Raw genomic sequence first — 25258 nt, 5'->3', positions numbered from 1 at the left:
AAACCAGGTCATATATTTTATCCACAATTTCTGGTGTGGAGTTGTTTTTGGACGTCCTAAACATGGATCATCACTTGTTTCCGTACCACCACGCTTGAATTCGGAATTCCAAAACCTCGTGATAGAAAACGAAGGTGATGAGTTCCAAAGAACAGCATTCAACCTGGACTTCAATTCCGTCGCGGTATTACCCTTCAAAATAAAACAAATTTGTTGACCGCTCGTATCTCGACTTTCTCCATAATTGAAACTGTTCATGGTTGCTCGACTAGAATGCTTCTCAAAGCCAGGCTTTTTTTAGATATCTATCTGACGTTTGTCGTCATTTCATACGAAAGAGATGCCAACACATCGACATAAAATATTTTGGAAACAAAAGTCCCCTATTGGCGATTCAGGAAACTTTTCAATCTAACCTCGTTTATATATTGTTATATCAGGCAAAAATAATGTCAAATAAGTTTAGTTGGTGTGAAAATATTAGCGGGTATGAACTAAACCCCTGCGGACGTTTAGTATATAGTTATAAACCAAAGATTAAAAATATAAAAGAGCACGTGTTCGAAATTCCTGGTTAGTCTTCATTCAGTACTTATTTTGCAGTGAAATATTTATTTAAACCTATTTGTTTTTTTGCTGGTATAAAGTCAATATACATATTTATTTCAGACACGTAAAAGTAGTAAGTATATATACTGACATAATTGATTAAAGTTTTATTGATTTATTCATTTACTATAATTATAGTCATTTCGGGCAGTCAGTATTGTGCCATGATTTAAACCAAGCATGGTTTTACATAACCGCCTAGTTGTTTTTGATTGAAAACAGTGGGTCATTTTTTTCTAGTTTGTAGTGCGCTGTTTCAACAGTCTTTTGTTTTTTTACAGCTTTAAGTATGGAGAAGCTTCCTATATACGATATCTATATAAAACTTCAACAAGGTGGACTCACCTTCCCTCTTCCAGCTGGATACCGGCTCAATCATCTCTAGTCGCGGAAAATGATAGTGGCTTCCGCATTCCATCTCCACTTCAAATCGAGGATCGATGTTAAGGTGTCCGTCCGGACTCACGGCTGTCCCTGCAGTATCTTTAAGGCGAATCACAACGTCATATGGGCCTGGCTCATAGCAGTTCGGCACCTCGTTGCTCCACCTGCCGTTGATGCACTGGGACGATTCGTTCCCCACGAGCCTTATTTGGCCCAGGGGCCTACAGTGGAAGCGAAGCACCGTACCATGAGCGACGTTGTCGTTCGGAAGAACGCGGACGTTTCCATTGGCCGCATAGAGAGACATTTGACGTTCTGGAAACTTGCAACTCCTGAGTGGCGGGCTTTTAGCGGAGCTGCCGATCTCGTATGGATCTTCGCTTGCCCTGTAAGCGGTCGTGTCATGGCCGCCGCCACGCTGCACGCCCACATCTGGGTGAGGTGGTTCTGTATAGGATAGTAAAAGAAATGAATTGTAAAGCAGAGAACATGCTAACACAATAACACATATTTCGACCTCGAATAACTAAAAAAAAAAACTTATCAAATGTGAGGACCAGTTCATCATTTTTTGCAAGTGTAGAAAATATATGAATTCCTTCCTCCACTCAAAAAAGGACCTATTGTGCTTCCCATCAATCAAGATTTTATTAATAATCAAAGTAAACATACTATCGAGCGTTTTCTTTTCTAAATGCGCACGTTACAACACCATAGAATCGTTCGTTAGTATCGTTAACCCTACTTTACGCAATAATAAATCTTTAATCTCCTCAGACTTCGTACGCACAGCTCATCTCTATTTTCTGACCACGCGAAAAGTAACACGTCCAAATCTTAATTTAATTTAGAACTTAATAATAATATAAGCTTCTAGTATTTGCATCTATCAAATATCCTGCATTGCGAAAAAGTTTAAATGTGTGCCTTCAACTTTCGGTGAGTGCTGGAATGTCGGTGCGTTTTGTCATTCAATAAACAATAACACTTACAAGCTATCCTAAATTTTGAGGTTATTGTTTATGCCTAGTTTTTACGTATCATGCACCTCGCTCGCTTTCCTGGGCGGGTTTCCGCACCGCGATGCCGAGCTTAATCAGTCCACCTTTAACGCATGCGAAAATTAACAAGTTCTTCGTTCCCGCAACAAACTTGTTCCGTGGACCTGCACATTATTACCTCATGCGCTAAAATGGTTTTAAAAATTGCAGCCAATAACATTTGTCAGGTTAGTAGTAACAGCATGGTGGCGGCGTCTCGGACGATCGTGTTTACCGCGTCTAAATAAGATTGTCCCTTCATTTCCGCCAGATGACGTCAAAGAAGTGTCACGTTGTCGCCTGCCGCGACCCTGGCGGTGTCCCGGCAGCGCTGGTGGAAGTGGCAAACACCTGTTTTGCTGCAGGTCGTTCTTCAGCGTGACAGGCCACGGAAGCTTCGGCAGCCAGAAGTTGAATTCCCGGGGCGTCAGCCACACTCTCATTCACTCGTACTTTTTCCCCGGAACCTCAGCGTCCAGCCGCCAGGATCGCGACAACCGACAGCGTGACACTCCGGCTTTTGTAAAGTCATTTCCCGGGAAACTGAACTTGTTGAACATTAAAAAAAAAAAAAAAATACGAGACTGGGACAATAAGGGACGGACAAACACAAATTCTCAAACACAGCTCTGGGTTGTTTTTTTTTTCTCCAAATGTTGAACCACCACCAGCTTGTTTGTGCCCTTACCTTTTGTTCACTAAGCTTGTTGCGTACACTATGATTTGTCCATTCTTGGAATACGCGGACATTTTATGGGACCCGTATTCACAGTCATTGATTGACAAACTTGAGGGAGTGCAAAAAAAGGCACTGCAATTTATATATAATGCATACGGCATGCATACGTCTGTGTCATCCCTTTATGTGTTATCCAGATTAACCCAGTTATCGACCCGCAAAAAACTGAAGCGTCTGAATGTTTTGTATAAATTAATACACGATAAAGTTGGAATGCAGTTCGAACACTATCTGGTGTACAATCTTAGTTGAGTCACACGGCAGAAGCATGACAATCTTCTTCGAGAGTTTCAATGTAGAAAAACATTTTTAACTACTCTTTCTTTCCGAGAATTGTCCGAGACTGGAATGGCCTGCCTCACAACAATACAGGCAGTGCCACCTTCGACTTATTTGTCAGCGCCTTAGATAGAGTTTCAAATCCATTTGATTAATCATTTGCCAAGTGTTACCTCTGTTTATTGGGAAGCGTCGGTACTATATGCCTTTTACTTTTTCTCAACAATGTTTTTTGAAGCCATGTATAACTAGAGCTCTGCTGTTGTGTATGTCACATATGTACTCACATGCCTTAGCCCACAAAGTAGGCCGGCATTATTATTTAAATAAATAAATAAATAAAGTTTGTTGCCACTACGGCAGCTTTTTGGATGGGTGGGAGGAACAGGTTGCTAAATACACCAGTCCGAGACGCATTCCAGACAATATAGCAATAGACACTTTCCACGAGGTGTCTCGAGTTATGTGAAAACACAAGAGCATAGAGTTATTATAATGTACGCTAGAGGCAACGTTACTAGAACCCTCAGTTGGGAAACTCACCGTTGAAACCTGGGCCGCTGGCGTCCACCGAGACCGAGCTAAATGCGACAACAGCGCCACTCTTTATCATTCGTCTGTACTGTGTTCACCTTGAGCTTTTATAAAGCATGTTTTTGCGTAAAAACCAATAGATAAAACTAACTTTGTAGAAATCTTTATTGGAGTTTAGTACAAAATGAGGAGCGGGTGATGTTTTCTAAAATCTTTTGTTTGCAATGTTTTGCAGCACAGTTAATATTGTTTTTATACAACCCTGCCTCAGCGGTGATTTCAGGTAGCGCGTCCCGACCTAGGCGCATTTAACTTCGGCAGTAATCCGCGGCGCGTCTGCTTGAGAGGCGGAGGTGGCGCCAGGTGGCGCCCTTAAACCCCTTCTACCGTATCTGTTTCGGCGCCAAAATGGCCGATTATAGCCAAAATAGAAGTCACGTGCAGTTTTCGTAGTGGCCGCTGCGGGAGAAATGGTGGCGTTGTGATCGTCATTAGCTCGGTTTCCGAGTACGGATCACTCCCTTAGCGAAAAGTCGTTCAAAATCAGTACACTCGAAGTGCACTGAAGTATACTAAAAGTATACTTTCAGTGCGGTCTTTGTACTGATTAGATACTTTAAGTGTCCTTAAAGTACACTTCTAGTAAAAATGGCGGTGGACTGAAAGTACACTCGTCCGTACAAAACTAGTACATGTAGTAGAATCGTAGTGCCCGCGGTAAAAAGTAGTTCAAAATCAGTTTACAGAAAGTGCACTTAAGTATACTAAAGGTCTACTTTCAGTGCTTGCAGTCGGTGTACTCAAATTATAATAACGGGTATATATATATATATATATATATATATATATATATATATATATATATATATATATATATATATATATATATATATATATATATATAGTGCGATTTTTAACATCAACACACTAAAAACGCGATAGATAGGCCGATGCCGTTTTCACAGAATATTTGTGGTGCTCGGTCGACATTACATGAGTAAATAAACGTCACAGTACGTTGTCTAATTAGATTTTTTAATTGACAGTGTAATTGCCCATGTTGAATTTTCAATTTTAAAGGGGCTATAAATAAACTCTAGCACAACTCAAACAATTTGCGAAAAGGTGACGAGTTTCGGGTTATTCATAGCTAAAACTGCCTTTCGTCGCCAGGTTAAAAACAGCGCGTTGGACAGAGCGCAGGATGCTATTCTTACGTATTCCCTTCAGTCGAACCGTTGGAAGTATGATGCTGGAGCATCCACCAAAGGCACGCTGTCAAATGAGTGCAACCTCGTTCATGCTGAATGCGACAGCACTTTATGAGGTTTGTAACTTCACTAGAAAATTAAATAATGCATAGAACTCCAGTATGAGTAGTTCTCGCTAACACAAACAAACATGCCATCACCGATATGCCATGTCAAAACCGCTAAGTCACCCTCCACTTTGCCCGCCCCTGCCGCGCGTGGTTCTTGAATCGAGGAAAAAAGTGCGAAATTTGATAAATAAATATCTTAAAGCCCCTTGGCTGTTTCGTGAATAGTTTTGATTGTGTTAGGCTCTAATAACGACTGCCTCTAAAACAGCAATAATAAAGAAAAGTAAATTTACGGATTTTAATTACTTAAAAAAATGTTGCCAGGGTTATTCGCCCATGTAATGTCCGCCGAGTCGCACGACACACATGAAGACTGCATCAACATGACATGGGCCCCCAATTTTCCTGAAACCAGTTGATTAAAAAATATCACTGGGTATAGCTGACATAATGTGACAAAGGGATGCTTCATTTCTCATTTCACTGCAGACCACGTGGTCCAAAAGTTCCCCGGGGAAACGAACGGCACTGCCATAGCATACTTACGTCGCAAATGCAACATAGACTTACGCCTAAAAAAAAGCACAAATAGAAAAATTAGCTACATTGTACGCCACGGAAAGTAGCGTTATCTAACTTGTCAATAATTATTTTAGCTAGTCATTTACACCATATTTATCAATTGAACAGTCTACTTTTATTGCAAAGATGGCTTTTATTTTCCCTGAGCTGTATTTGTTACCTTTATTGAAGAATAAAAGTTTACTATAAAAAAACTGTTAGCACTATTCGGAAGCTGGCGATCGAGGGCAATCGCACCAAGTGTTTAATGCTGCTGATGAAAAAGCATGCACATGACTTTGTTTTCAAAGTGCACCGCCACTTGCGTGCTACCTCATAGGCTAGTAGACAAATTGCCTTTGCAGGATAATCCGGTGTTTTTGTAATGCAGGTCTTAGCGCAACTATACGCTGTTTCATATATCTGCATCCACAGCAATCAAAAGGACAGGAGGCAAAAGAAACCACGGCTAATAATGGGGACATAAGATGCTCCACCTTGCATGGTCGCATGCAGCGCAAATCAACTTCCGAACCGCGTAAGCGAAGTGGTGTTATGGATGGAAGCTATCTCTGACATTGGCTGGAGAAATCGGCGCCTTTATGTAACAACCTCAAGGTTTCACCGAAAGTGTTTCATGGTGTAGATTTATGTTGCAAAACTCTAAGACATCTCAATTCACGTGAAAAGAGATTGACAATTGCAAAAACGAACAACACCGTCGATCGAGATTTCCACACTAAAAAATCGACGTAAATTTAACGTGTCTTTCCCTCGTCAAAAAAGACGGGCACGCTCATTGTTTCAAAACGCGAGGTTGCCCTCATTATTTATGTACCGCGAGAGCCGATCCTTCCAGAAAAGCCGAAATCCCAGCGGTGCAAGCATGCGCTGATGAATCAAAATAGCCTTGGCGACAAGGGAGAAATTGCTTGAGATAGTTTCGGTTTTACACTGAAAAAGAAAACCGAAAGTTTAGATAAAACCTAAGATAGACTAAACGTTTTGTTAATTTTTTACGAATATAATAAAGTGGCATTATTATTATTAATATATTGATTTGCTTAGTTTTGTCTTCGAAAAAGAAAAAAAAAAAGAACAAAAAGAAGAGACTTTTTAAAACTGCGCAAGACCATCGCTATTGCAATCAGCTTCCGTTCGGCCGCCGTTGGAGTTCCGGAGGGTTCGGGCATCGCTTCCTTTTTACGTTTTAGCCGTTTAAGCGGATATTTTAGATATTTTACTTACGAATACTGTGTTCAGTAATAGCAGGCGATTACTGAGAGCTGTGAGACACAGCGTCGCAAGTGGCGGACAGTCACGGCCGACTGGTGCAAGCGAAGGTGAGGAAGTTCCTTTTGTTTCTGCAAAGTGCGCCGCTGTTTCAAATTTTGTCTAGTACCGTGTGCTTGCTAAGCTATGCTTGACTCTCACTATGCTCTACCCGGTTTTATTTCGTTGTTTGAAAAGAGCCTATCTTCAAAATATATGGCTCTCTCCGCAGAGTGAGAAAGATTCGCGTGCGGCGGAACCGAGGGCCAGCCGAGGGCCTGTCCTGGGCGCCGTCCCTACGACGGTCGCCCGACGACGCTTTTGCGGAGCGTTCAAGTACAGTCTGACGGCAGTTCAAGCAATCACAGGTCATGCTAGTTCTGACGTGTGGTCCCAACAGTCTCTCGCCAACGATTTGTTTCATAAAGCGGGAGCGAGAAAAACGCTACAAGAGCGAGCAGCATGATTTCTTGCCCGTGCTGATGCCTGTGCCGTAGAGACGGGCGATCTCTTTGCGTATGCCGAAGCGGCACGCTTTCCAAGTTTGCGATTGTGTGTTGTGAATAAAGTGAGTTTGGATGTCACGTTTTTTAGTGGCGGCGAAAGCCGCTACAAAAGGCAGAGCAGTTAGAGAAAGCAAAAGCATGAAAAAATGTTGAAAGGACCTGAATATTCGATGGAGTTGAAATACTATACCAACGTACCAACTCGCCCAGTTATTCTTTGTCAAAGAATTATAGCCAATACTAATAAATTAAATTAATGCCAACTTTTAATTGATTAGAAATTTATAATTGATGCAGTACAGCCCTACCCTGCTCTACTGCGTTTATGATATCAGATAACGTGTAAATATATAGGATAGTTCATAGCAACCATTTATGTCCGACCCATTATATTGAATCTTTTCTCTAAAAGCTTGAAGTTCTATAGAAAAAAAGTACTTATCATAAATTAAGCCGCACCACTGAATGTGTAATAGCGTATGACTTGGTATGTGTGTTCACAGCAAAAGAAAAGGAGGCATTAAGAAAATTCCAATCGTTTTGTTTGCTCTGTATTAGAGCTTCTTTCAGGTATCAGGCTTTGCAACGATATTGTCCGATTTTCCTCGCCCTTTTGTCAGGATGAAGTTGTTACTGTCTTGCCTTCCTCACAAAGTGGTCCTTTGAGCGAATTATGTGATGTTATATCATAGAGTGGCATAGGGTAATTTTCTCTTATCTTTTTACGCAGGATGTAATGGCATACCATCATCACAAAGGAGAGTGTACAGTGAGGCAGGCTCGGAAACTTGAATAAAGTGATAAGTAAGATTTCGATTTCTGTCTTATCAATTACGCGAACACTGATCATAATGTTTGTATGCCACACATACATACTTTCAGTTCAAAAATGCAATGCACCTCTTCTTTATGGCTTTTCTCACACAGTTTCAGAAGACGCCGGTACGTCATTCTCACGAGGAATAGAGCTGGCAAAGATTTCCTCGTTAATTTCCTGACTCATTTTTAAGAGTGCACCTCCCGATGGCGCCTCTGCATTATCATCATCAGTTGAGTGTCAACGGCGTTTATTAACATTTCACGAGAATGGAGCTGTATGACATGAAATTTCACAGATTGGAATACAGCCGTTCAAAGAAACACATTTGAAAAGTCGGCTTTTTAAAAACAGGCGCCGATTTTTCTGGTCAATTTGAGACCGTTCTTTCCATTCAGAACGCCCGACATACACGGCGTCCCAGATTAACTTGCACCATACTTAAAAAAACACCGGAGGGCTCTGCAGGAGTGAAATCAACTGTCGTTAGCAAGTGTCTTGAGAAAGTGCACAGATTTTTTTTTTTTTTTGATGTGCCTGGTTATGTAAATAACTAGGATTAATGAGCTAACCTTTCAAATATTCTTTTAAGGGCCAAGATATCAATTGTAAAGTTGCAGGGCGCATTGAGAAACACCCAATTAAAGTGTTTGAAACATAATATGTTTTCGTGCTTTTTTCCGGCCTTCAAAGAACGCACATTCGTGGCGCGCTCGCACGCCGTGATCGGTGAAGCGAGTTGTCACGGGGTATTTTTTTTTTTTTGTATTTCGCGGGCCTTTTTTTGAAGGCTAGGAAAAAGGAGCATGCAAAGTGCACCTTGTTGAAGATGGTTTAATTGGGTGTTTCTTAACGCGCTCTACAACTTTCCATTTCACACCTTTTAAACGAAGATTTCAAAAGTTAGCTTGTTACTCTTAAATAAATAAATAGGCGCACTAAAACAATTTCGTACACTTTCGCAAGAGATTTTCTAACAGCGTACAGTTGGTTTCACTCCCGCAAAATGCTCCGTTTTTTTTTTTTTTTTTTTTTTTTTTTTAAAGTTTGGTGCAAGTTATCTGGGACACTCCGCATATATGTACTGGTAGTGTACATTTAATACACTAAAAACATACATGAAGTGTACTAAACGTGCACTTACAGTATACTAAAAGTACACTCGAGGTGCACTTATGGTATACTACATATGTGCTTGGGGTGTACTAAAGGTGTATTATTTTGTTTCATAAAAGTGTGAAACTAGTACGATTTCAGTACATACCCTAAGTTCACTATTAGTATACTTTCAGTATACTGATTTTGAACGACTTTTCGCTAAGGGAGTGCCACTTTTTCGGAGTAGTCTCTATGGCAGTTTCCGAACTGATTGGTTCTAGTAACGTTGGCCGGAGGTGCAATCGGTGCTAGTGTATACGCGACTTCCGGGACGCAAGTTGAAGCAGAAAGACACCAGTCTACTTTTACGGTGTTCCTGTACATTTCTATGGGAAACCGCGCTTGCAATTTTTGTATCCTCGCCGGAAAGCAACTTGGAACACTCAATTGCTGATTGGGTCTTACCGAATAGTATGCACTATCGGGGGAAAATAAAATACGAACAGAGGAGCGCGTGGCTCTCGGTACAAGCTGCGCCGCCTGGAAGTGAATCGAGGAGCGAGGGTGTGTAGAATTGCGTCTCTTGGTGCGCTGAAAGCTATCAGCGCCATAGTTGCTCGCACGACGCGGTCGGCGCGGGGAAGCTCGCCGCTTGTAGCAGCTTTCGTTCGCGCTCGCGCTCCTCTGTTAATTTTTCGTTTTTTCCTGATAGTACGTTTATTAACATTGTAAAAGTGTAATTGCTTCATTTACGGCATTTTTCTTCGTCATTGAGCGATGTTTAACTGCGCTATATTTGAGGTCCAAACCTGTGTTCCACAGCAGGTGTGTAAAAACAAGCGACGATTCTAACCAAAATGAAAAGGAATATAGAGTGTGCTCAAGGTTCGCCAGCATTCCGGTGACGCTTATAAATTGCTAAAATGCCAGATTTGTCACTATCTGAAAATGACAAGTCTTGCATCTTTACGAGCAGGTAAAAACATTAAAAAACGTTTTGTGGGTTATGTTTTCTATTATGGCCAGCTTTAATAAAGGACTTGTTCTCAAAGATTTCGAGCGTGTGGGTGATGTTTTGAACGCAGAACAAGCATCTTCGCACAGATCATAAAGAATAAAGCAGAACTTATTGAAAATCGAACTATATTACGTGGGCGTCAATTTATATTCATCGTACACCAATAGGGAGTTATTGATCCAGTGTAACTCTCGTAGTTCTTGCCACCTCTCTTGCTTTTACAAAGGCCCCTCGTTCGTTTGGCACGAACGAGGCCCCCCCCCCCCCCCCCCCCCCCCCCCTTATGCCGAGGAACGCCAACGTGGTTCGCGCTAACGGTGTCCGACAGTGCACATAACTAACTACATGTACAAAGCCGTTTTAGCAGCGTCTTCAATGCAATAAATTTGAAAGAAAAACGCCGCAACGAACCAATTTTTTCGTCTGCCCGACTAAGAGATGTCCTAGGCTTCCTAGTACGTACGAAATATTTGGGAAATTTGCTCTGATGATCGAGCGCAGGGACAAAATGCACTAACTTGTTACAGCGGAGCTGTCAAAGGCTAGTTTCCCCAGCATCGTGTCCGCGGGCAAACAAGCGTCGACACAAGACTTTGGACAGCTACCGCCATGTATGAACGACGGTAGCAACCAGACAACCGGCTGGCCGGTTGTCTGGTTACCACCGTCATTCTAATCTTATAAAAAGCCAAAGTGATCGCATGCGTACGCCTCCCGACTTCATATCAAACGCGAAATCAATGTCTCAGACCCTTCCCCTCCTTTGCGTCAATATGAGCGAAGGCAACGAACCGGGAGGATGAGGCGCATCGGAGTTCCGGAATTCTGGTACGCTGAACGAAACTGTTAGGGCAAACACGACTTCGGCGCTTTTCGAATTTCAATTCGAAGGGGTATTGGGGTGCATCAAAATTTAACTCTTGGGTCAGTCCCCAAACTGAACAGTTTCCATTTCCATTGTAGTTCTAATGACAGTTCTTCAATACAAGAAGAAAAAAAAAAAAATAAGGCGGTGGAGTGTTTGCGTTAACAGGTTCGCAGAATGTGGAGGGATTGGCTGTATTAAGGTGACTTTAGACAGTATGGAGTAGAATGGAACTAAAATGTTGAAGCACAAAACTTAAAAGAGATGCCGGGTGAGACGTAGGCTTGTCTAAGGGGCAAGCCGCTACCCGGGGGCAGGATTTGAAATATATGTATTAAAACATTGAGTATTTTGCATTTAACTACATATTACTAAATGCAGTTGTCGATCACACATGTATAAATACTAAGTCGGTTTCGTTTGCACAAAGCACTGATTTATTACTGTTATCAGCCCTTTCCGAAAGTAAATTTCACACCCTTACCTGGTGGACACCTGGGAGTCGGTTTCCAAAAACCTTCCAAGCAATGTATTCTGTAACTTGTTCGATCACCGCGACAGTGGAAGTAAATGAAGGTGCCGTTGGCAAACTCTCTGTAGAGTTGTATCTGAAATAAAGATAGTTCAAGATCAAATAGGCCTTCTGGAATTATATTTTTTTTTTATTTTATGCACCGAAACCGGTTGGCTGGTGTGTTTTTTTAGTTTTTATTATACAATGCTGAATAACAAAAGGTACAACGCGAGATCCCGTTAGTGTGCTAACGCTTCAATGTAAAACAACTTTGCACGAAATGCAATTTTATAAATAGGTATCAATTCTTTTCCTTAATAATCGGCTCATTGGGTTCTAAAATTCTGCCGTATAATGAATCCGTAATTCTTTAGTGGCCCTTTAGCTACATGGCTTCCGCAGTCCTTCTTTCGCATCGAACCTCAGATAATCTACGCGGTACTTGTAGATTACCTGTCCCCCAAGCTGGTTTTCCTTTGCAACACCATAACAAAAAAGAAGCGCTCTAAAAATACGTATAAGCTGCATTCCTGTACTACTCTATAATAAATAATGTAAAGTAGAGCCTCAGAAAAAGTTTTAAAATCCAGGGGAACTTTTCCCACCTCTCTCCACTTCAGATATGCGGGCGCCGGAGAGGAAGCAAGACCTCCCGGGTAAGAAAATGCTTCCTGCGTCACTAAACAAGGCCTGACACAGATTGGACACGATTTCTGCGTTAGCGTTCTCTTCACTGATTGGACACGACGTCTTGCCGAATGCTGACGCAGCAGTCGCGTCCAATCTGTGTCGGGCCTTTTCTAGTGACGAGGAAAGCACTTTCTTATCTCGTAGGGGTTGGAGGAAGTCGTCGCCTTTTCATCGTTTGCTCTTCTAAAGCGGAAAGAGGTAGGAGGAGTTTCCCGTGAACAACATCCAACCTGTCACCGACCACAGAGCTTTCCAGCTCTTATCACTCAGGCGAGATATGCTGAGTCACTGGGACACATGCGTGGCGTCTCCTATTTCGTGGAAGAAAGTTACTGCGCACGCTAACAGCGCCTTCCACAGCCGAGCAAACAAAGATGGCGGCGCAGAAGGCGAGAATACGCTCCGTGCATGCTGATATATGGTGCCACCATCTCTCGCGCCATCAGCACCTCCTGTGGTTGGTTTAAGAACTAATGGTGTGTTCCCATGCGGAAGCGGGGGCTTATGGGACTGCGGGAGGAACCATGCGGAGCGCTTTTCCGACTCACCAGAATAAATGACGCTGAAATATATTTGAAAGCAAAGCGTCTCAGGCTAGGCCTAAAGCAGCTTTATGCTGGCAGTCACCTGTTTGTTTGTTTTTTCTAGAAAAGTGGATGATTTACGCCGCGGCCTGTAGCGGGTTGGCGAAGTCGTGGAGAATTGTTTCACGCAGGGGATTCTACGACGACCGTTTGCATTGTTGTTTTTTTTGTTCTTCTCTTAAGCGTGACGATTTACCCAGCGAAATTTTTAAGCCGCTTCGTCCTTGTAGGGAGTACAGTTTTCGACTCTTTTTAATCCTTCGCCGCGCCTTCTGCATCAAAGATGAAGATGATGTGTCTCCAGAGTTCCAAATCTCGTTGCGGTAAGTGGTGCGGGACGTCCTGAAATAGTCTACAGATACTTCCTAACCTGGGAGGCGAATCGCAGTCTCAAAGCCAACGTCCATGACTGGCACAACGCGGTATCGCGTTGGCGATTTTGTCCGCAGCTGCGTCCTGAGTCTGGGTAACGCAATCATTGCGGCCGTCGTCGACGAGCCAAATAGAACCAACGAGCTTCTTGATTTCTCCTTTATGCTTCTTGATTTGTGTAACGAACCAATAACCACGAACAAACGCGAACAAGGCAAAACGTGCGTTTAGAATTTATTAAAAAAAAAAAAAAAAGGTGCAGACGTCTTATCCGTCAGGTTATCTTATCCACGGCAGAAAAAGAATGTACACATTTCACATATTTCGGGGGTTTCAAGACAAATTTCAGGGTTTATGTTTTTTGGTCTATAGTGCCGCAGTCACGTTATGCTTCGTGGCGTCAGGTTACCTTTCTTTTTGATAAAGTAGAAAAAACTCTAGTGATCTAAGCATGGTGGTGACGCTCATTTCGTTCCCCGCGAAGTAGGCACTTTAGGACTTGTCCGTTAACGAACTGCCACTAGGGCTTTGAACCAAAGCGATGCCGATGCCAGCTACAGGCAAATCTGCATCGTGGGGCCGGGTAAAGATTTAAGAAAGGACGACGTGAATGGAGCTGTCATGGCGAGTCACACCGTGGTACCCCTGTGATTCATTGCCGTCGAAGCTCCGCCGGCTCGACTTCCTACGACTTGCGTGGAAAGCGCTACAATTTCCCAGAAGATAGCCTCTTCAGCTTTATTCATTCAGCCGTTGAGGAAGTCGTGCACGCAACACAAGAAAATCAGCGGCTATATTTTTTTTCTTCTTTGCCTGCAATGCTATGGGCACCGTAACAAGGCTTTGAAAACGCTGGATCGCCCGCGGAAACGGAGCGCCTGGGACATACCAATAGTTCCTATTTTGACTGCCAGATGGCGCAACGAATTTTTTTTTTTTAAACCACCAGTGCAAGGAGCGTATTGCAAAGGTCTGGGAAGCCCAGAATAAGCGTTCTGCGTCCATTAACTCCGAAGCGCAGAGTGCGATTCTTACCTCGGAGGAGTTGTTATTCACGTCACTCAGATAAACTGCGTTCTCAATGGGCAAAACCTTACATTTCGGGTTTGAAGGATCTTCGAGGCATCCAGAAAAGAAACGATGATAGGTATTTTAGAGTATGCATTGATATACAGTCATATGTCTCGTTAATCTGGACCCTTTCAATATGGATACCCCGCTATAAGGACACTACTTTCGGGGACAAGCTAAAAAAATACATGCAGTTTTGTCTCGTTAATATAAACAACTCACATGATGGATGGTATTTTGGGGGAACGGAGGCGTCCCTATTAACGAGACATCACTGTAATACAAACAAACTTGTGCCGTGCTTGACGGGTTATCTTCCAAGAGAAACCGATGGAATTCATTACTGCCACTAAAACTGTATGTAATTTCAAACCACCGTCGCCGTTAAAAGAAAAAAAAAAAAAGTAAGACGCGTTTTAAATGTTTTTGAGGATGAGAGATTCTCAATTGTTTATAGATATTCCCAAAAAGGCTCAGATCAATGTGCGGATGTAATGATTGAGGACTAACCAGAAATCACTGTAACCACAAATAACTAGCACTGCCCAAATCGCGTAACTGTTCATCAAACAAACAGCATAACTTACAAAGAGTTGACACCCAAATTTTAATATAGTGGCAACACTTCTCATTATTATAGGCCATTGACCCCGTAAGTGATGACGTCACAACTTGGCGTCTGGGTCCAAACAAACCGTTGCTAGGGACGTTGCTATGGACAACTACATGGAGACTCCACACGAGGCTAGATTTTCGCTTATAAGTAATTAAATAATTTTTTGTAAGCAACCTAACTTCTTGATATCTAATTATAAAGATGTTCTTGTCATCTCAGCGTCGTATTGCAACGATGAAAGCCATTTATGAAGTGTTCCACTCCGCTTTGCTTTGGTAGCAGACGAGACGATAGATTTGCTGGCCTCTTTTGCAGCGAGCGTCTTCATTGAATTGCGTCGGTAAACGAGCAACACAAGCATCGCCATGGCCGCAGAGGCCTCCGCAATGTGCGTTTTTTTTTCTGTGAAGAACCCAGCTTAGTTCAGAGGGGCGAAAATTCCGCAAAATCAAACCACGTCATGCAGATAAGTTACGACGACGACCTGAAGTGCATTACCGACGTAGTGCAGGACAGCATGATAAACAAATCGTACGCCGTCGAGGTAAGTCGTTTGTTATTATTATTATTGAGGTTGTCAGGTTATTAAAATATTGCATGTCTATCGCAATTTCGCAATTTTTTTTTTCTTTTTTTTTTTTGTATACATTAAATTTAGTGGATGTGCTATTTCGGTGAAGATCTCCATCGAACCCGCGATGAGAGTACAATCTGTAATAAACTCACCTTATGTTTTTTTATCCAGTTCTTTCGCGTTTTTTGGGGGGTTTTGCGAAAATCTGAAGAAACTGCAAGAATCTTTCTCCACGCGATGGTTACAATCAGACACGAAGCACCCTCCCGTAGCGCGAGTCCGGAAACAAAATTGGGATTTCTACCGATCGCCTGAAGTGCTTTTCTCACGGGTGCATTGCGATCTTTTAGCAGGCGAGCATCTCGATCGACGCCCGGACTTTCGATAAACCATATTTTGCATCGCACCCCACTATGAATTCTTATAGGTGTCTGAAACTCATTATATTTCAAACAAATGTAATATCAGAATATCGTCTTTATTCACCCGATTCAGACGCCGGCGCCCAATTCACACGCCCGCCGGCTTGGCCGGCGGGCGTGTGGCAGACGGCATTCTTCTTGCATTCGTCGTCTGCTGCAGGCATCCTGAGGACCGGAAGTTGCAGTCGTAAATATTTCAGAAACAAGCGATTACCGGCACACTTCTGTCGCAACGTATATGACATTCAAGCTTTCTATATCTGTGATTTTTAGAAGTTTAAATCCTACTCCCGATTTTTGAACGGTCGGGTTTTCGTAGCGACACCTCGTCACATGTATTTGTCCATAACAACGACCCTAGCAACGGTTTGTTTGGACCCATGACGTCACACTTACGGAGTCAATTGCCGAGTACAAAAACAAATATCAGTCAATATCAATATTTAGTGACTCTGAGCCATTTGCAAATCAACACAGAAAGTTAAGAACATATATATATATATATATATATATATATATATATATATATATATATATATATATATATATATATATAGAGAGAGAGAGAGAGAGAGAGAGAGAGATAAAGATATTAAAAAATCTTATCTTAATATATTTTCATGCGTTTTACAAGTTTAGAGAAGGAAACTGCTTATTAAACTGGCTGTGTTCAGAATACAAAAAGAAGAGGTCAGCCGATGTCTATATTTGTTTATTTTCAATCTACGGGCAATCAATCAGTAGCAAAAATCAAAGGAAATTAAACGATCGACCTCAAATATTTCGTAAGTTGAGTTATTTGTCTTGATATGCGAACGGAAAAGGAAACAAGGGACACACAAAAATACGTGTCTGACGTGTTTTTGCCTGTTCCTTGTTTCCTTTTCCGTTCGCACCAACAGGCTCTCCTAATTCTATCTAAATTATTTGACCCGTTTGGAGTCGAATATAATTATTATTTTAATGACCGTCACCCACTTGAATTGCATACAGGGTATTTAATTTGATTTCGAACAGATTCTTCAAGGGGGTGAGGGTTAGGCGAGTGCCGTCTTTATTATGCATTTATGAGGCTCGGCGGACGTTAGATGATGAGATAATCGTCACGATAAGTTGGCTAACTAAGATATGCTATATAAATTTATAATTATTGGTTTTAGAGGTTATGCTGTAATGGAAGTATTGACGGCAGTTACTATTGGAGGTCAGTCTAATATAAACATTTGCGGAAAGATAATAATTTTTAGAATATTAATATTATTTTTTGCGCTCTTTCACCCGATCTGTATTTATTGCGCGCAAAGAAGTGCTCCGCAACCCCTGCCCCCTACGACGCTTAGAAAAGTGACGTGTCTCAGTCACGTGGTCAATTCTGTAGCCGGAGAAACCACCAAGAACACGCTGCCGAGATAGTGGCGACATGATTCAAATGGTTACGTCACTCTTCCGAGCGTCATTGTGAGCAAAGCTTGCAGACAACGTTACTAGATTACCTCAGTTGTGGAACTCCCACGGGAGGGGGTACTCCCCCTCACTCACTTCAGTCCGCCTCCCGTCGTTCGAAGCGCCATCTAGATTTTCGTTTCATAACTACGCGTTCCATAGAGCAAAACTGTAACGCCATCTAGACGCCGTGCTTCAAAACGTACGCATCCCATAGAATACACTTGCAGCTACCAAAGCAGCCGTTCGGCGCGTTGAACGACGGAAGGCGACTCGTGGTGAGTCAGGAGAGGGGTACTGCTCGTGCATGCAGCTTCTATGGGCAGTTCTGTGACTGAGCTAATCTAATAACGTTGCATGTCGAAGAGCTCTTTTTGAGCGCCATTTTAAATCGTGCGAAAAATCTCCATATTTGATCGATACCCGCAAAACCCTTATTTTCTCGCAAATTCTTGAAACTGGTCTGGCCTCCAATAGTAATTTCCGTCAATACTGCAATTCAAGCGTGACACCTAAAAACAAAAATAAAACGTTTATTAAAACTTATTTTATTAAATACAAACTCATAATGACGACTATCTTGTCATCTAACGTCTGTCGTGTCTGATAGATGCATGGTGAAAACCGAACTTCGTCTAACTCTCATACCCCGTTCGTCTATATATTTTCGAATTGAAATTTTCTCAACAGCCTGTGTAATCAAATAGCTTGTGTCCATAGTCACTGGTAGTGCTTCATGGCATAGTTCGTGGCTATTGATTTACTACAATCTGAATATGAGACGAAATTGCCCAGGGTAGCAAGCTTACTGCTTTGTAAAGCAATTATCAGAGAAGCTAAAAATAACTTGTGCTGTCATAGAAATGTTTGCAGTAGTTTCTGATACGTGAACAAATCTTAATAGTCTGAGTAAAGTCCACGGTGGTCAAACTTCACAACTCAGATCGAATTTCTGGCGTATTCTATGGCTTGGCACTTCCGATTGTGTTTCTAAACAGCTGCAATTTTTTTATTTCTTAAGACAGTTTCACTCATCGCAAGAAATGTGCTACCACATGGATACACATTTTTTTTTAAACAAATCACACATTAAGTTTCAAATGAAAGCATTGTAAAATATTTGAAATGTGGTTAAAATATTGGAATAATATTTGTAGTTCCGGTTTCAACTAAAATACTCCAATGTAGGCAACGTCCACTCCACTCCAATTTCGACAACGTCAATTGTAAATGGGATTAGGTCGGCCGTTTTGAATAGATAAGATCGAACAACTATGTCAGGTGACCATTTCTAATTTTGATAAAAAAATATTTTGCTGCTCCATGCCCAGAAGAAAATATTAATCCCAACTCTTGTTTTGAAAAAAAAAAAATGTCTTTGAGAAAAAAGAATTATGACCCCCCTCTTAGTCACGTGCGTGTTTTGCGTATCGCGCGATTTGTGCATTTCGGACGCCGCCTCCAAAAGAAAACTGTTCTAGCTACGGTTCAAGAAATATTTACTAACAAAGGAGGCATAAGAAAGAATTGACAAAAAGTTTTCATCACCATATATTAGCGTCGTTATTTTGAGAAACAAAATCCCAAACACCGCAGATTGCGCAATAACGCTCTGGATTACAGATTTCTTTTCTCCCTATCTATAAAAGCTAAGGCCTTCAAACACTGCCAGTGTTATTCTGGTTAGCGAGAAAAATTTACAAGGATTGCTCACACAGCGGCATTTAACTATATATGCATTATTTTGGAAATCATTAAAAAAGGTCATCTTTAATATTCTTTAAACTGTCCGAAATTAACGTTTATATTATTTACTAACAGAACCTGCAAAAACATAATGCAATATTTGCGTGGCTTTTAAGCTATAAAGCAAGAAATATGGCGAAATTGACGCGCTTGCCATAAATGGGGCGAGCACATACCCAGTCTTCGCAATTTCATTATTAAAAAAAAAATAAAAAAATAAAAAAGCTACGGGGCGGACAGAAAAAAAAATTCACGGCGCAGAAGTGGACGGAAGTTTTGAAGAAAATATTCCTCATACATTTTCGTACAACCGACCCAAAAATGCCCATGGGCCGGAGCGATCGAGGTGCGACACCCTGTAACATGCGTCGCGGTGCCTGTTTCAACGCCCGGCGTTTAGCGTCTCCGTCTGCGCCACATGAAGGAAGCAAAAGGAGCGACCTCGCTAAACGATCAGCCCACAAGCTTGGCGGTAACATGATATAGGGGGTAGGGATATAGGAGGTAGAGGAGAACATAAAACCTGCGCCGCCTGCGAATGCCAATAGATCCGCCGCCGCGGAAAGCCGCACAACGCCCCCCCCCCCCCCCCCCCCCCCCCCCAAAAAAAAAAAAAAAAAAAAAAGAAGAAGAATTTTGATGGACTGGGATTGCCTGTATTGGGCGTTTTCAGATAGGATCGAACGACCATGCCCTGTTGACATTTCTTAATTTTTATCAAAATATATATATTTTACGTGTTGTGGAACCGCAAAATCAGATTCAAACTTTTTTTGTTTTGCGGAAAATAAAATTTCTCTTAATGAACAAAAATCACAAAGTCGCTGTCAGTGTACGCGCATGTTTTTGCGACTTGTGTGAAACTGTCCCTTTGGAAATTTATAAAAGAAAAACTGTTGTAGCCTTAGGTCTAATATTTTAGTTTTTATTTTTATTTTTTGTGCAGAGACTACATAAAATAAAAAGAGGTAAACGTGTATTATCGATTACGAAGCAATTCAGAACTTTATGGATCCGTATCTTAAAAGACTGAAAATTCCAAATGTTTAAGATGATTTGGACGCAGTTGTTCAATATTCGCATAAATTGTCTTTAAATTTGAAAACGATAACCTTTGCGAAAAATACACTTAAATGTAGACAGGCTACCGATTTTGCAATAATGGAAAAATCAGTTTAAAATGAAGGCCACCTTAATTTTCCTTCTACTTTTGACAGATCAAGGCTCATAAACTGTCCTATCAGGCCCTTCAAAATCGCCTTGCAATATTTTTTTTTTTATTATTCTTACTTTACAGAGCGCTAAATATACAGAATTACCATAACGGAATTAGAGAAAGATGGGACGTTGCCGATTTCAAACAAGGGCAAGCAAGGGGTCAAAAAATCTAGGAAGTCTGTGAGGAGATAGCACTTACGTAAGTTCGGGAAAATTTAAGTATTCATTAAAAATATTACCGGTGAGTTTGAAGCACAAGTGAAAAATCTAAATATAGATTTCTCGAATCAGTGAATTTCGGAGCCTACCCTTCGTAGGGATGCTAGCCTGCCGACGACCAGGTTTAAGTAGTGATAAGAGAGAACACATGTTTAAAGTGGTACAATTGAAACTAGTTTAATGAGTCAAGATCCTACGCGCACATTTGGCGCTTGTCGCGTGCGTTCTTTCTGCAGGACGCTGACCTGACTCCGTCACGGCACTCTCCTGGCACTCCGAGAAGGAACATTCTTTTCCCGTTTTGCCTCCAGCGATCAGTGTTCGTTTATTCTCAGTGGCACCGCAATTTCGCGAAGTCGATCTGCTTTTTACAGCCATAGGAGACTTTACTTTTAAAGATATATCTTTTCTGCGTCTACTGGTCTTGCTAAAACAGCTGTGGTTGCGAAGGGTCGGAACACGTACACTGCCACAAGTGACGTGACTTAATTCCACGCACAAAAGAAACAGAGTCCCACTCCTTTGCTTTCATGTCCCTGAACGCTTTGACGACAGCTTTCAGAGTTGGATTAGTTTCACGTTCGGCAGTTCAGTGTTCAGTAGGCCAACAATCTCTGACTTGATCACCGATGTGGTGGGCCGTCCGAGGTTGTAGAACTTTGCTTGGAGCTTGACACCGATTCTATCGCAGGCACTCTTGCCATGTCCAGTTGCGGAAAAAATACACTTCGCTGACGTGTTCTTGTTGCTTTGCAGCTTGTGTAGTTGGTACTTGTTCTTAAAGTGACCTGCTGCACCATCACTGGCGTAGGTCACATGAGCATATCAAAATTGGGTTTTACAATTCTCCAAATCGTTGTCATATAAATTAAGTTACAGACAATCTCATTCAATCGCAATTCTCATTTATATTTTTGCATTATTTAGATAGATAGATAGATAGATAGATAGATAGATAGATAGATAGATAGATGGATAGATGGATAGATGGATAGATAGATAGATAGATAGATAGATAGATAGATAGATAGATAGATAGATAGATAGATAGATAGATAGATAGATAGATAGATAGATTTGTTTTGCATTGTGCGGCTTTTTTACGGCGGCGGATCTATTGGCGTTCACAGTCACAGGCGTCGAAGGTTCGGGTTCTGCCGCGCCCTACCTCTTATATCATGTCACCGCCAAGGTTGTAGGCTGATCTGTTTGCGAAGCCGCTCCGGTTGCTTCCTTTACGTCGCGTAGACAGAGGCGCTACACGCCGGCTGTTGAAACAGGAACAGCAAAGCATGTTACAGGCTGGCGCACCTCAATCGCTCCGGCCCATGGGCATCTTTGGGTCGATTGTACGAAAATGTATCAGCAAGTTTCTTTTAAAAAGTGCCGTCTACCTCTGTGCTGTCAGTTTATATTTTAATGACTACGCCGTAGCATTTTTACGCTTTTTAATATTAATGAAATTGTGAAGAATCGGTATGTGCACGCATCATTTATGGCAACAGCGTCAGCGTCAATTTGGCCATATGTCTCGCTTTATAACTTCAAATCAACACAAATACTGCATTAAGTTTTTGCAGATTCTGTAAGTACATATTATAAGCGTTAATGTCGGAGAGTTTAAAGAATATCGCCGTTTCTTCGAAATGATTATCAAAATAGTGCATATTTAGTAAAATGCCACTGTGTGAGCAATCCTTGTAAATTTCTCCCGCTAACCAGGAGAACAATATTTCATGCGCAGATGAACTATATACAGGGAATTACACTGGCAAAGTTTGAAGGCCTCAGCTTTTATATATACGCAGAAAAAAAATTAATCCAGAGCTTTATTGTGCAATGTGCAGTTTTGTGATTTTGTTTCTCAAAGTAACGACCCTAATAATCGGTGCCTCATACTTTTTGATAATCCTTCCTATGCATAATTTGTCAGTGAATATATATAGACCCGTAGCCAAAACTGTTTTTTTTTTTTGTGGGGAGGGGGGGGGGGGGGGGGATGCCGCCCGAAATGCCAACATCGCGCGATACGCAACACGCGCACGTGACTGGGAGAATGCTTACAAATTTTTTTCGCGAAGACACTTTTTTTTATGGCAAGGACTGGGTTTATTATTCCGGGCATGTGAAAAGTAGGCAAATTTCCTTTTTTTTTTATAAAAATTAAAAATGGTCATTGCATATGGTTGTTCGATCTTATCTGAAACATCCCAGGAGGGCTTTTAGCAAACAATATGTTTAATAAAAATAACCTTTAAGCTGCTGTCGATCAAGGGTATTGACTACGGGAAATACAGCGTATCTTCTCTTTGGACAAAATTGCGCTGGAAAGGGGCCCCTTTCCCATCTGGTATATAATTTAATGTGAGATGCATACCTTTCAGGCGTGGTATTTCAGTAGTTTGATCAAGAACGGGCTTTGCAGACTGGAGGTTCACATTCCTGGGTTCCTTGGAAATGTTTGAAGGTGCCGGTACCACACATTCGGGAAATGGTTTCTCCCATTCGCCGTGTGCAAGACAGACAGCTTTCGGTTCGCCTCTCAGAACGTAAAGGGGTTGGCAGGCGACTGTGAAAATCTCCTTGTTTACCCGTGTGACCACAGTCGCATCCAAATGGGTAGGAATTTTGCAGGAGTGTAGATCTGGTGCGTGAAAATTGAAGCTCTAGTTTTAAGAAAAACTGGGTTCGTTTCCGATTAAGAATGTTTGACCGATTAACTCCTGACCTTCAGTCGAATAATAAATAACTTAATTGATACGAATAAAATATCAAGATTAATAAATTCCTAAATGTAGTGAGAAATTATAGCACTATACTTTTGGGGTCTCGATTGTTGGAATCTGCAGTCTTTACGATGCAGAAATGGCTTAGTGAAGCCATTTTTTTTGGCGCACATTGAAATGCTTTGGGCTGTTTGCAGTATTAGGAGAGAGGACAGAAGGAAATGCATACACCTTCTATAAACATCAAGTTGCCAGATTCTAATAGCTATCTATATAACTGAAAGATGTGATAAATCTGTTATTTGCTGGGAAATTATTTTTTCTAATATTAGGCAATGGACTAAAAAAACACAGTTTCTACAAGTTCCTCGTCCTCCGAATGCAGTAGCAACATGAAACACAAAACACAATGCCAATAAGAATAAATATTTTCCAGCAGGAAGTTACTTAGCAAATATAATTTAACTGTTAGGCAAGTTTATATTCTTTGAGAGTAAGTTGTCAGTAAAGTACTGATTTTTTAAACAATAACAAAGAACGATACACTTCTGATAATACATTTTTACATACAGGATACATATCAAGGGAGTATAAGTTGTATTTTTCTGATTGATTCTCACGATTACAAATATAGCTATTGATAGAAGTATCACTAGGATAATGCCAGTGGCAACTCTATTGAAGGTTCCACTTTTGAAGGATTATTTGGTTAAAAATAATGTCGTTTATTACCGCAATCACTGATTAATTGGTAGGTTAACCGAATAATTTCTCTTCCCTAATAAAAACAGTAAAACTTTAGCCTACATTGACTGCGATTCTGCTAAAAGATATACCAGTTCTCGCGTATCTTTTTCGTCCATAAGTGCGTTTGTTTAGCTGGACAATTTAATGCCTAATTCTTCTACATTTAAGCTTTCCTACAATACCTGATGTAGACACGGAGAACATATCTTTATTGTAAGGCTTTCATATGTCTAAGCCGACTGGAAAAGGCGTTGGCAACTATAAACGCTCAATAAACCCCTCAAGGTTCACCAAGCCAAGGAACCACAAATAAATCGAGCGTGCCAATCACGATGTAATCTGTGTGGTACTCTCTGTGGATCTTGATATTCAGAAGTTTTGCTTTTGTTACGATTAGACCGCCGCCGATTCTACGATGATTTATTCACGGGCGCAGTGATGTACGGTGCTAATCACACTTGTCTATAACGCGCGAGCGTGCGGCTTTCTCCGAGGAGCGCTAGACTGATGGCATTCGCGGAAACTAAGCTAGTCACGTGGCGCAACATGGAACGGCCCGCTCGAGGGGTGTCCTGCCCACTCTATCAGCTGGCGGCGAACCCGGAAGGCTGGTCGCACGCTTTTTACAAACATCATTGCTCGAACAATAAAACTAAAACATGAAGGCGTATCAACGATGTCGTCATCAAAAGACAAAAATATATCATAAAGCATTTTACTTTTATCGCTTATCAAGCTGATAGAGTGTGCAGGACACCCCTCGAGCGAGCCGTTCCATGCTGCGCCAGGTGACTAGCTTAGCTTCCGCGAATGCCACCAGTTTAGCGCTCTCCGGAGAAAGCTGCACGCTCGCGCGTTATAGACAAGTGTAATTAGCACTGTACATGGCATCTGTTCATAAAATATAAGACTAGCCAGCTACGTCACATTCAATAAAAATAACTCAGTACTTACCACGGCCGCGAATTTTAATTATTTGAGTGTAATATTTGGTGTCGTTTGGGCAACGAACAATTCCCTCGTAATCCTCAGGAAGACTGAATTTTGCTGACACGTAATTATCCTCCCCATGATATGATTTCCTGATAGAACGTACACCTGAAATAGAAAAAAAAAAGTTTGTTACCATCAGGCCATCAATAAATCTTGAAGCTGTTACATTTTGCACAACATTGATGGCTTGTAGCATGACATGCCCAATTTATTCGTATTTCGCATATTTAACTTCGCCGAGGATCAATGAGCCAAAAAGAAACAAACCAACAGGCACCAT

General features: G+C 41.5%; 1 protein-coding gene across 1 annotated transcript; it reads right to left on the bottom strand.

Annotated features, from left to right (window-relative positions):
- Positions 1–494: 494 nt before the first annotated feature.
- Positions 495–25258, bottom strand: LOC115329577. Its single transcript, XM_040206071.1, has 6 exons — positions 25246–25258; positions 24940–25083; positions 14239–14318; positions 11528–11651; positions 955–1440; positions 495–502 (listed from the first exon to the last, which is right to left on the bottom strand). Exons 1-6 carry the CDS (start codon positions 25256–25258, stop codon positions 495–497), a joined length of 855 nt encoding a protein of 284 aa, XP_040062005.1.

The sequence above is a fragment of the Ixodes scapularis genome, unplaced genomic scaffold (genome assembly GCF_016920785.2).
Source record: "Ixodes scapularis isolate PalLabHiFi unplaced genomic scaffold, ASM1692078v2 PGA_scaffold3__209_contigs__length_174095766, whole genome shotgun sequence".
In the NCBI taxonomy this organism is placed as follows: domain Eukaryota; kingdom Metazoa; phylum Arthropoda; class Arachnida; order Ixodida; family Ixodidae; genus Ixodes; species Ixodes scapularis.
This window is presented reverse-complemented; position numbering and strand designations above follow the sequence as displayed.